The sequence below is a fragment of the Apium graveolens genome, chromosome 2, assembly GCF_009905375.1.
Source record: "Apium graveolens cultivar Ventura chromosome 2, ASM990537v1, whole genome shotgun sequence".
Taxonomy (NCBI): domain Eukaryota; kingdom Viridiplantae; phylum Streptophyta; class Magnoliopsida; order Apiales; family Apiaceae; genus Apium; species Apium graveolens.
The window spans coordinates 25,002,823-25,016,313 of NC_133648.1; the positions used below are offsets into that span (position 1 = coordinate 25,002,823).

Consider the following 13,491-nt stretch of genomic DNA (forward strand, 5'->3'; position numbering starts at 1 on the left):
TTCTACAGCCTTATAACCCTGAAAGGTAGTTATAATCTTAGCAGAGTTAAGCTTCATCTCAACAATATCACCCTTGTCATCTCTGTACTTTGGAAGATATGTGCTGTCAGACTTTACAGAATAAAGCCTTTTCTGTCTCTGAATTTGAGTCTTCAAATAGTTTGCAGCACTTTCTGTTATTTTATCATTCACCTGAAGTAAGAATAAAACATATTCAAGTTCTTCAAAATACTTCAGTGGTATAGCATTTTCCCCCCTACCATCTGTCATGAAATATAACAAGATGTGTTCTTTCAAGTAGGTATGGTAGACCATCTGTATAGATTCTAGTTGATTCAATCTTTCAGGAGTTGCTTCAACACCTGGTTCACTTAAGGAAGTTGGATCATTAGTTGTGTTCTGCACTCTTCTTTCATCAGCACTACCCAATCCAGATTTATCTCTTGCTTCCTTTCCAGTAACCACTCTTGCTTCAAAACCACTTGCTGCAGTCTTCAAAGGTCGAGTCTATTTGGCTTTAGTGAATCCTGGTAGGAGTAACCTTGAGGATTTAACATGAGCAATGTCAGAGGTTCCCTTTGATTTATCTTCTGATATCAAGTCAACTTGAGCTATGTCAGAGGTTGCTTGCTTCATGGTTATATCAGAACTAACTATATCTTGACTCTGAACAACTTGAGCCATGTCAGAGGTTGTCTTAGAAATCTTCCTTGAAGTCAGAGTAAGATCAGCATCTTCAACAGAAATTTCTTCATCCATAGGAGGCACATAAACCTTTATAGGTTCACCAACTTTTTCTTTGCCCTTGGACCTTGGATCTATCTGCAATTATGATTTGGCCTTGGTTGCCTCAAGATTTGTCCTTTCTTTTATCACAATGCCTTTGGCCTTAGGAAGTTTCTTTTTACCAACAGAAGCTTCAGATTTAGAATTGACTTTTTCTGACTTAAGTTTAACTTCTTCTTCCATTAGACTCTCAAAGTCCATTCCTGGATTTTCTTTCAGAAATAACTGTCTTGAAATTTCTTCATCAAGATTTAAAAGTTCATCAAAACTTATCCTTTTACCAGTATCAGAAGTTATTCTTCTCCCAGTATCAGAACTTGTTCTATGACTTGTAGTTCCAGCTCTTCTTGATGAGAGACCTCTACCTTGATCATGACCTCCACCCATTCCAGAGTTTCCCTGGTCATCTTTGTCATCATCCTTCCCTTTCAGTGTCTTAACAGTTTTGTATTTGGACTTAATTACTTTCTCCCCCTTTTTGGCATCAGCGGGTAAAAGAAGAGAGACAAGCAATTCCACTGAGGATTGGATTTCATCGAGTTGAGATTGCTGAGAAGCTTAATTTTTCAAAATTTCATCAATCTGAGATTGTTGCTTCTCTTGGGTTTTCTCAATGTAAGCAACTCTATCAAAGGTAGGTTGGAAAAAACTTTTCTTTTCAATTTTTATAGTCATTTCTTGCTTGAGTAATGCTTCTTGAATTTTATACACCTCGGCATGAGTTGTTGAGTGTTGACCTTGAAGATGTCTAGTACTCAATGCAGTAACTCGTAGCTGTGTCTTGAAATCATCATTAATTAGCATCTCATCAGCTTTTTCCAAGTGCTCAGCAAGAATGTTTTTAGATGGAACAAAGGTGACTGTGTTCCACTCCTTAGTCCACTCCTGTCCTCTAGGAGTTTCACTCCAAGGTACTGGTGCTTCCCTGTATTAATCTTCTTGACTATCTCAGCTTTATAAATAGTTTGTTGAGGTGCATGTCCTGATGGACCAGCTGCATTATCATCTTCATTTGTAGCAGCATCACCAGTATCATCAGCATTTGCAGCATCAGAACTTACAGAGTCAACATCCTCTGATAAAAGAACAGTATGAGAGGCTATTGAGGCTTCAACATCATCCTCTAAGTGATGATCTGCTTCTAAGTTCTGATCAACAGCCATATTCTGATGCTCACCTATAGTCTGATCTTCAATGTCTAGATGCAGAGAAGGTATTGTAGACAATTCTGGAGTTTCAGTAGCATTAGGAATTGGTGTTGTTGATGGATTGAGAGGAGCTGGTGGAGCTTCTAAGTAGAGAACCTCAGGCACAATTAGTTTGTGAATATCAATCTCAGCACTGGTGCCTGGGTCTACAGTAGATACTGGTTCATTGACAGGAGACACAGGTGATGTAGATACTTTATCTTGAGCAGTTTCCTGAGTTGGTGACAATGGAGGTGTAGATGCAGCAGCTTCAGCAAATTTTGACTCTTTTGAGATCAGAGATTCCTGATCTCCTTCCTTAGCTGATGTTTCCTCATCCTCTGAAACTGACTCACCCATGTACCTTTGTGCTTTCTGTTTCTTGTATCTCTTTGAAGATGGATATTCCTTGGGAGTTTCAGCAGAATACATCCTTCTAAGCTTTTAAGAAGCTTAGAGCCCCCAATTCCAGTATCCTTCTGAGAAGAGACCTTCTCAGCTTCTTTGACAACAGGTTCTGACACAGGAACCTGTTCCTCACTGTCTGACTCATCTCTCAGAATAATCCTCCTTCTCTTCTGTGGTGTCTGAGGTACAGTCTTTGTCCTCTTGGGCTTTGAAGATGAAGGCCTCACAGTATGTGCTAATGATGAAGGTTGAGATATCTGTGAAGGTTTGATATATGTTCTGATAGAGGGTTGAGTAGGTTGAGGTGTATATGTGGTATGTTCTGATGGTTGTTGTGGTGGTTGGGATGTGTTGGTGGGTTGAACATCAGGATAAACAGACCTGTAGGTTTGAGGATCAGCATTTACCAGGATCTGTTTTACAGACTGAGGTATCTGTAAGGGTCTAACCACCTTTTTCTTAAGGTTAGCATTTACCAAGTCATTAAAAGCCCATTTTTCAAGCTTAAATGGTGGAATTAAGTCAGTGGTAGGTTGGGGTTCATCAGCACAATAGAAGTTATATATAAGCTGACAAAATCTAGCAAAGTATACTACATTCCTATCTTCTGTCATCCTATCCCCTATAAAACCTAGCACAGCTCTTGCAAAATTAAAATGAGTTTGGTGAATAATAGCATACCCGATGTGTTGACTCATAATTGGAATGGCATCAAAGTTGGAACACTTATGGGAGAATGCCTTAGTGATGCAGTCGAAGAAAAAGCTCCATTCCTTTCTGATATTTGCTCTTTTCAACTGTCCAAGCTTGGCCAAACTCTTCTCATACCCCAAATTGGCCATGAGCTGCTGGAGAACAGGTTCCTCCGCTGTTGAGAAAATGCAGCCTTCTGGTAAGTGTAGAGCTTTACGAACTGCTCCAGGAGTTACCACATGCTCAACATCATTTACTTCAAAAATAATGCTTGGAGTTCCAGTAGCACCACCATTATCAAAATGCCCAGTCCGCCAGAATGTCAGAACTTGTTGGCTTGAAATTACTTGAGGTTGGGTCAACGCATACCCAATCTCACTGTGTGCTAGAAGATCTTGCACAAAGTGCAAATCAGATGGAGCTTCAACATGGTTCAAGATTGCAGCATAGTTGTTGGGTACAAACTTGGATCCATCTATAATCAAATCCTTAGGTGCCATGAGAAAAATTGAGAAATAAGGTTGCCTGTAAGGTGTTTGATAAAATGTCTGTATGAAAAAGCGTCAGGAGATGAGAGAGAATAGTAGTAAAAAGAGAGAGAAAAAATGTTAAATTAAATAAAAGATTTTAGAATCCTTTCCCTCTTTTACTTATACACGGTAGAAAAAGTAACCATTGAACACCTGTCAGACATGCAGCAGTAAAGGATAATTAATGGGCACGGGAATACAGTAATCATTACTTATCACATGCAGTTTTTCAAGGAAAAACTGTTCCACTTACCAAGTAATCCCATTAATTAAGGTAGTTCAGTTTTAGTTTAAATTAAAACTGTTCCCACTAAATAAATTATTTTCACTGCGAGACCAATATTCTGTAAAAATATAACCAATTAGAGTATGACCGTAAAGAAACCAAGTATCAAATATTTACAAGTCAGAATCAGAACTTGATTTGTATCAGATTTAAAACGGTCATCAGAATATGGGTAAATCAGGATTTATAAATGCATCAGAATATCAAACGACTCAGAGACAAAATCTTGCATAAATATAAAATTTCATTAATATATTGAGCAAATACATTCCATGAAATTTAAATTACATCTCAAAAGTACAAGATTGTCCTAAGCTACAAATCCTAACATCAACAGCTTTTTTCCTAAGCTTAGAAGCGAGACAAGGCTGACAGTGAAGATAAACAGGGAGCAGAAACTATTTCTTCTTCCTACTCTCAACAAAAAGAACAGCGAGGCGAATGATTCGCTCCTGCTGTCGGAGACGACGGAGATGTAGATCTCTTCGGACTGTCAACATATCACGTTTAATGATCTCTGGAAATTGAATCCAGAGATTGTGAGGGATTTTGTTGATATGGTATGGAGTTGGAATTCCATTGAGAAAGACATGTACTGTCTCAGTACCATAATTGTAAAACCAGCCAAATGCAGCCATTTGTGGTGATAAGAATAAGGTGAGAGTGAGTTTGTGAGAAAATGAGAGATGTGTTGGCTGGAATGAAGTGTTGGTTTATATAGCCAATGGAATGTCAGGAGACGCAAGGAAAATTTAATGATTACAGGTAGAAATAATTCTACCTCGTCTCCCTAGACTGATGAGAATAAAAACAGCCATTGGAAGTGTAAAACAGGATTTAATGCGCACATGAAATAAGTAAAAATTATTGTGCATGGATGTGTACCACTAACCCTAATTGTATTGACTGTTAATATCTCACCCAAACATATTCTGATTTTAAATAAGACTGTTTCAGATTTTAACCACAAATAAGTCAAGTAAAGAATCAGAGTGTAATATCAGAACTTAGACTTATATCAGAACTTAACAGTCATCAGAACATGATTTCTTAACTCGAAAAGTAAATGCCTATTTCTGTAATGCTTCACACAAATTCTGATTTCATTTCTTCAGAACGTAATCATCAGAACTTCCATCATAACTTGTCCTCAGAATTTATGCAATCTGACACATAAACTGTTCATCGAAAACATCATTTATCACCACAGTAATTTTCATCATTCATATGGAGTGTATGTGTGTGCAGAAAGCTAAATATCAGATAAAGATTAAAGTCTGATTCACTTCAATATATCTTAAAAATAAGGCATAACTAAGAACTTTGCTCAAAATTTGTCATGATTCCGAAGTCTACTTTAGAATGAGTTCATGCATGAGTCCACCTCAACTGTTTTGTGCTTATTTTATGCATCTTTTGAAATTCTATTTTACAGTGGCTTCTCAGTGTAAGTGAGTCACGACTGCTTATCAGAATTTATGCAATTATCAGAGTATTTCTCCAGTAATCATAGAGTGTGAAAAGTCACCAAGAAAAATATTTATTTTTGCTTTCTTGATGCATATTACTTAATACCAGCAATGCACTTGGGTCTTACCTTCCACAGTTTTTACTCTAGATCTCAAAGGAGTACCTGATATTTAATCTTTTTCATTTCTTTTTCTTTTGATAAGTGAGGCTTATCAGCACTTAGTACATTCACCAGATTTACTAACATCAGAACTTAACAGATGAGAATCATTATTCTAGTTGTTGACTTAGTAATAAGATAGACAAAGTAAACTTAACTAAGCTCAATATCAGAATTTGCTTGTGTCAATAGATTTCCACATAAATAATTACTTCTAACATGGGATTTGTTAGTATATTAAAGACTACTAGGTCAGCATCTAGCATATTTATCCTCATTGGATTGAATAATCACGGAAACATTCATATCACTATCAGAGTTTAGAATTTCACATCAGACAACAATCAGTACTTAAGCAATTTTCAATTAGGCACAGAATACACAAAGATAGTAATACATGTAAATATTGATCATAAAGTCTGATGCATTAAAACAAAAACTAAGCAGATTTAGAGAAAAAACTTGAATCCATCCCAAGTTCATTTACCAATCTTGTAAAAGTAGCTTCACACAGTGGTTTGGTGAAGATATCTGCTAGTTGTTGATCTTTTGGAACAAAGTACAATTCCACTGTACCTTCATCCACATGTTCCCTTATGAAGTGGTACATAATGCTGATGTACTTTGTCATTGAGTGTTGAACTGGATTACATGTCATAGCAATAGCACCTTGAATATCACAGTAAACAGGGATTTTAAAATATGTTAACCCATAATCCAGTAAATGATTCTTCGTCCAAAGAATCTGTGCACAACAGCTTCCTGCAGCAATGTATTCTGCTTCTACAGTTGATGTTGAAATTGACTTTTGTTTCTTGCTAAACCAAGAAACCAATCTGCCTCCAAGAAATTGGCAGCTTCCACTTGTGTTTTTCCTGTCAATTTTATAACCTGCAAAATTTGCATCTGAGTAACCTATTAGTTTAAAGTCTGATTCTCTGGGATACCACAATCCCAGATCAGTTGTTCCCTTAAGATACTTGAAAATTCTTTTCACAGCTGTTAAGTGAGGTTCTCTTGGATCTGCTTGAAATCTTGCACAAAGACAGGTAGCATACATGATATCAGGTCTACTAGCAGTTAGATAGAGTAGAGAGCCAATCATACCTCTGTAATCAGTAATATCTACTGATTTACCAGTATCCTTATCCAGTTTTGTTGCAGTGGCCATGAGAGTGGATGCACTTGAACAATCTTGCATTCCAAATTTCTTCAGCAAATTTCTGGTGTACTTGGTTTGACAAATAAAAGTGCCTTCTTCATTCTGCTTGACTTGAAGGCCCCGAAAATAGATAAGTTCCCCCATCCTACTCATTTGATATCTTGACTGCATCAGTTTGGCAAACTTCTTGCAAAGTCTGTCATTTGTAGAACCAAAGATGATATCATCAACATATATCTGAACCAAAAGTAAGTCCTTTCCATGGTTGAGATAGAACAGTGTTTTGTCTATAGTTCCTCTGTTAAATCCACTTTCCAGAAGAAACTGAGCTAACGTCTCATACCATGCTCTTGGAGATTGCTTAAGGCCATAAAGTGCTTTATCAAGCCTGTAGACATGATTTGGATATTGGGGATCTACAAATCCTGGAGGTTGTTTAACATATACTTCCTCTTCCAATTCTCCATTGAAAAAAACACTTTTCATATCCATTTGAAAGACAATAAACTTTTTGTAAGCAGCATAAGCCAAAAATATCCTTATGGTTTCCAATCTAGCAACTAGTGCAAATGTTTCATCATAATCAATTCCCTCATGTTGAGAATATCCTTTTGCAACCAACCTTGCTTTATTCTTTGTAATTATGCCATCACTATCAGTTTTGTTTCTGAACACCCAGTTTGTACCAACAACAGATTTGTTCTTTGGTCTTGGCACTAGGGTCCAGACTTCGTTTCTTTCAAATTCATTTAACTCTTCCTGCATTGCTTGGAACCAATCAGCATCGTGAAGAGCTTCTTCTACTTTCTTTGGTTCAGTCTGAGAAAGAAAAGAATTATAGAGACATTCACTTGAAGTAGTTGTTCTAGTTCTGACACCTGCATCAGGATTCCAAATAATCAAGTCAGGTGTATGTGATTTAGTCCACTTCCTTGAAGATGGAAGGTTTTCTCTAGAAATGGATGCTCCCCCATGATCCATGCCATCTTCATCAATATTTTCTGATGCTCCCCCTGAAACTATGCTCTCTGAGTTGGATTCTTCAGAATTTAAGTTTTCAGAACTATCAGAACTTGGCTTATCAGAACTTGATGAATCAGAACTTTAAGAGCTAGCTGTATGTTCTGATGCTTCTTGAGATGTGGTTATATCTTCAGAATACTCCCCCTGCACAGGTGCATCTTCCTTTGACGTAGTCACCAGAGTTTAATCCATCAGAGTTTGCAGTATCAGGATTTAGACTGTCAGGATTTTCAGTATCAGAATTTAAGTCTTCATTTTCGAATCTCAGCTGATCATGATCATTGAAATCTTCAAGTCCAGTAATCTTCTTATCATCAAGAAGACATTGATAGATTCCATGACAACCCTTGTTCTTAAATTGTAGACTCTGAAGGCTTTTATGGAAAGTGGATATCCAACAAAAATTCCTTCATCAGCTTTTAAGTCAAATTTGGATAGCTGTTGAGGATGAGTCTTAAGAACAAAATACTTGCATCCAAATACATGAAAATACTTCAGATTTGGCTTCTTTTTCTTCACTGTCTCATATGGTGTCTTTCCTTGCTTGTTAATGAGTGTTGCATTCTGAGTAAAACAAGTAGTCTGCACAGCTTCAGCCCAAAAATAGGTTGGTAGCTTTGCTTCATCAAACATTATTCGTGCAGCTTCAATAAGAGTTCTATTCTTTCTTTCAACAACTCCATTTTGTTGTGGAGTTCCAGGAGCAGAAAATTCCTGCTTAATTCCATGGTCTTTGCAGAACTCTTCCATTGTCAAATTCTTGAACTCAGTGCCATTATCACTTCTTATTATCTTCACAGAATCTTTGATCAATTTATCCAGTTTCTTGACATGATCAATCAAGATAGATGCAGTTTCACTTTTTGTGTGCAAGAAATACACCCATGTATATCTGGTAAACTCATCCACTATGACCATAACATATTTCTTCTTTGCAATAGACATGACATTTACTGGACCAAATAGATCAACATGTAGTAGGTGATAAGGCTCAAGAATTGATGATTCAATATTGCTCTTGAATGAAGATTTTCTTTGTTTAGCCTTCTGACAAGAATCACAAAGGCCATCAGGAGCAAATACTGACTTTGGAAGTCCTCTCACAAGATCTTTCTTGACCAGTTCATTTATATTGTTGAAATTTAAATGAGAGAGTTTCTTGTGCCAATTCCATCTTTCTCCATTTGATGTTATACTCACCAGACAGATTGCAGACCCATCAGTACTTGTTGAAAGCATGGCTTCATAAATGTTACCATGCATGTATCCTTTTAGAACAACTTTTCCTGTAGATTTGCTTACAATTTCACAGTGTTCTTCAAAGAAATCCACATGATAACCTCTGTCACAGATTTGACTAACACTCAGCAGATTGTGTTTAAGTCTTGAGACCAGAGCTACTTCTTTAATGATGACATTCCCAAGATTGATATTGCCATATCCCAATGTTTTTCCAATGTTGCTATCTCCATAAGAAACACTTGGGCCAGCCTTCTTCACAAAGTCTGATAGAAGGGCTTTATTTCCAGTCATATGTCCTGAACATCCACTGTCCAGAACTAGGATGTTTTTCCTGTTGCCCTGCGATTACAAAGACCACTAATGATTAGTTTTAAGGACCCGGACTTGCTTGGATCCTGTGGCCTTATTAAGTTTGTTAACATTTGCAGCGGATTTAGCATCAGAGTTTATGTTAACATTTTTCTTATCAGTATTTATACTATCAGACTTTGTATCAAAATTTACACTAGAAGGAACAATGCTAACTTTCTTTAAAGAAGGTTTTATTTGATAATAATCATAGTACAAACTATGATATTCTTTACAAGTATAAATGGAATGCCATAAACTACCACAATGAAAACAAGGATTTTGTGGCCTATATCTAACAGACTGACTCTTAACTCCTGACTTTGAAGGTAAGGAGTTTATGTTCTTATTCTTCCTGCAAAAAGAAGCCAGATGGTTAGAACTTCCACAGTTATGACATGTTTTTCTAGGAGCATTAGGAACAGGCTTATAATCATTGCTTTTATTTATACCTTCCTTTCCATTCCTATTTTTCCTAGGAGACTTTACCTTGTTTATATTCTTTACATCTTTCAGCTTATGCTTAAGCTGCTTCTTTGTCATTAAACCTACATTTACTTCAGTTGTCCTTTCCTGTTTTAGTTTGCCAGAAGTTAATTCCTCTTTAACTTCTGATTTCTCAGTATCTAACTTTACAGGTACAAACTTAACAGGTTTTAGTTTTGGATTTTGTTTAACAACTATAGGCTTAATTTCTACAGTTCCTTTATCATTCTTATCATCTCCATAACCTAAGCGCTCTTTCCAGTTTCCACTACTTAACAAATTCTGAGTTGTTCTGCCAGAGTTAGTCCAAGTCCTGATAATTTCTCTTTCCTTTTCTAACTCAGTCTTTAGAGATTCATTTATTTTAAGTACTTCATCCCTAACATAGAAAGCATCATCTCTATCTTTCTGAGTTTGATGGAATATGACTAACTCTTTTTCTAAATAATCATTCCTCTTTTTACAAGAAAGATTTTCAGAAGTTAATCTTTTACATGTTAAAGTTTGATCTCTGTAACTAATAAACATGTTTTTAAGATATTTTCTCAACTCATTAATATCATCAGTATGAAAGGCATAAGTAGTTTGAGGTACCTTTAACTCAGCAACTTCAGGACTGCTATCAGTATTTGCCATATCAGCATTTGCCATCAAGGCATAGTTCTCCTCACTTTCAGAATCTGAAGTGTCTGTCCAGCTTTTCTTCTTTGTGACAAGAGCCTTTCCTTTGTCACTCTTCATTTTCTTGCAATCAGGAGATATGTGGCCTTTTTAACCACAGTTGTAGCATTTGACATTTGAGTGATCTCCTCTGTCAGACTTCCCTCCTTTGCCTTCAGATTTTCTGAAATTCTTCTTATCAGAACTTGCACCTTTCCTGGAAAACCTCTTTCCCTTCCTGAACTTCCTGTATACAATCCTTGTGATTCCTTTCACCATAAGAGCACACAGCTTCATCATCTCTTCATCAACATCCATCTCAGGCAAGCTTTCAGTTTCTGAGTCATCATCACTATCAGTACTTGATGACTCAGTATCAGACTTTGTGATGAGCGCTTTTCCCTTGCCTTTCTTTGAGGTAGCTGCCTTGGGGGATTCTTCTTCAGCCTTAAGAGAAACTGTCCTTGACTTTCCTCCTTTCCTCTTGCTTCTTTATTCCATCTCAAGTTCATGAGACTTGAGCATCCCATAAATTTCATCAAGAGTTGTTTCTTCAAGATTATAGTTGTCTCTTATAATTGTTGCCTTCAAATCCCAACTTTCAGGAAGAGCTAACAGGAATTTAAGGTTTGAATCTTCAATATCATACTCCTTATCAACTAGTGACAAATCATTCAAGAGTTTGACAAATCTGTCATATAAATCAGTCAATGACTCATTAGGCTTTGAGTCAAAGTTTTCATACTTTTGAGTGAGTATTATCTTCATGTTCTTCTTAATCGAATCAGTTCCCTGGCACCTTGTCTCCAAGGCATCCCATATCTCCTTTGTAGTCTTGCAGTTAATTACCCTGTTTGACATTACATTATCAATGGCACTATGCAGCAAGTGTTGTACCTTAGCATCCTTAGCAATTGAAGCAATATCTTCAGCAGTATAATCACTCTTCTCCTTTGGTACAGACTTTGCTACTTCACCTGCAACTACAACAGCAAGTTTTGTTTGCTGTTTGTGTGTTAACAGATCTGCTCTGATACCACTTGTTAGGTCACACACACTGTAGAAGGGGGTTGAATATAGTGTATAGCACAATCAAATCGAATTCAAATTATGCAAGTAACAGAAAACAGACTTTATTCAATGCAATAAACTCTGTTACAATATGGAACTGTTCTCTCTCAGTGATGAAAAAATATCACGAGAGCTGCTAGGGTTACAATGAATAATATTCTCAATAATGATAACACTTATAGTTTAAACCCTATGTCTGTGTTTATATACTACACAGTTACAAGATAATCACTAATTGATATGGAATATAATTCTGCTTCCTAAAATATATCAATCATATATCTTTTCTTCCAAGTATTCCATTCTTCATAGAATTCCTTCTTCATGCATATCTCTTCTTACGTTTGTCTCGATCTTCTTTCCTTTCAATCAACCACCTTCCTTATCTGAAAGTTTCCTTTAAGTTCTGATATTATCTCTTGATAAATATCTCCTGAACCTTAAGTACTGATCACTTAAGTTCTGACTTCAGTATAAGTGCTGATTTTAGTTAAGTACTGATTTCAGTTAAGTACTGATTTGTCCTGTTTAATTAAGATCTGAAAACTAAACATAAATCATATTAGATATGACATTATCAAATATATCTAACAATCTCCCCCAACTTGTAAATTAGCATAATATACAAGTTTAACAGATATTTGATGATGTCAAAAACATTAAGTACAAATGCATGAAAAATTGACTAGATAACTACAACTTAAAGTCCTTAAAGATTTACCAACTTTAACTTCTGATAACAACTTTAGTCTGTATATCTATAAGAATTTGAGCCGTTGTAGATCTTGACTTGGCTTCACTTTCTGATCTCTCTGATGTAGGTTTCTAGCCGCTACATTGAGGGAGAATTCTCATTAGTGGTTCAAGAGGCTGCAAACAAACTCTATTCATTCTTGGAGTCGGATGTGTCAAATTTTTGTCACCCAGTTTCAAGTATCAGTTACGTATTCACCACCTTCTAATACTTTGGATAACATTAAACAGCGAGAAGCTGAATCATTAAGGGAATACTTTAAGTATTTTAATACTGAGGTATCAAAGGTAAGGAGAGCTCCATATGAAACCTATAAGAACTTCATGATAGCTGGGGTGAAACCATGCACAGAATTCTGGAAGGAGCTTCAACGTGAGGAACCTAAAACCCTCAATGACTTCTACAACAAAACAGAATCACACAAGGTGGTGGAGGAGTCACTGGCAAACCTTAAGAGAAATTCTTTTGGAAACAATGGGACTTGGAACAAGAATAAAAGGACTAGGTCCATCAGCCCCAGGGATAGAGGATTTGGGAAATGACCTGCCTTTGGTGGAGGTTCGAGTAAAGAGGCTCCACGAGATAATAAGGCTTATCCCATCATGATAAATATAACCTCAAACAGGAAGGGGTATGTATATCCGCAACAAAGGAAACAAGCTAGGTACATGGAGTATACACCTTTGAAAGCTCCAATCAACCATATTTTTGAGATGGGAGACAAGGCATGTATCTTCAAGAAGCCATACAGGTCAGGGCCATCAGGGATGAGAGATGAAGAAAAGTATTGTGTCTTCCATGATGCCAATGGCCATGATACAGCTGACTGTCATCACCTGAAGGATCACATCGAGGATCTGATACATAATGGTTATGTTAGATATATTTGATAATGTCATGGCTAATATGTTTTATGTTTAGATTTCAGATCTTATTTGAACAGAACAAATCAGTACTTAACTGATCAGTACTTATACTGGACGTCAGAACTTAAGGGATATCAGTACTTATGTTATCAGGAGATAAGCATCAGGAGATAGATATCAGAACTTAAGTGCTGAAGGACGATCAGATAAGGACAGTAGCTGATTAAAGTTAAGAAGATCAAGATAAACATAAGAAGAGATATGCATGAAGAAGGAATTCCGTAAAGAATGGAATACTTGGAAGAAAAGATATCTGATTGATATATATTAGGAAGCAGAATTATATTCCATATCAATTA

At 36.4% G+C, this 13,491-nt stretch overlaps 1 protein-coding gene across 1 annotated transcript; it reads left to right on the top strand.

Annotated features, from left to right (window-relative positions):
* Positions 1 to 12,415: 12,415 nt before the first annotated feature.
* LOC141686933 (uncharacterized) lies at positions 12,416 to 13,156 on the top strand. The gene is made up of 2 exons (XM_074492048.1): positions 12,416 to 12,771; positions 12,892 to 13,156. The coding sequence occupies exons 1-2, from the start codon at positions 12,416 to 12,418 to the stop codon at positions 13,154 to 13,156; spliced, it is 621 nt and encodes a 206-aa protein (XP_074348149.1).
* The last annotated feature ends 335 nt before the right edge of the window (positions 13,157 to 13,491 follow it).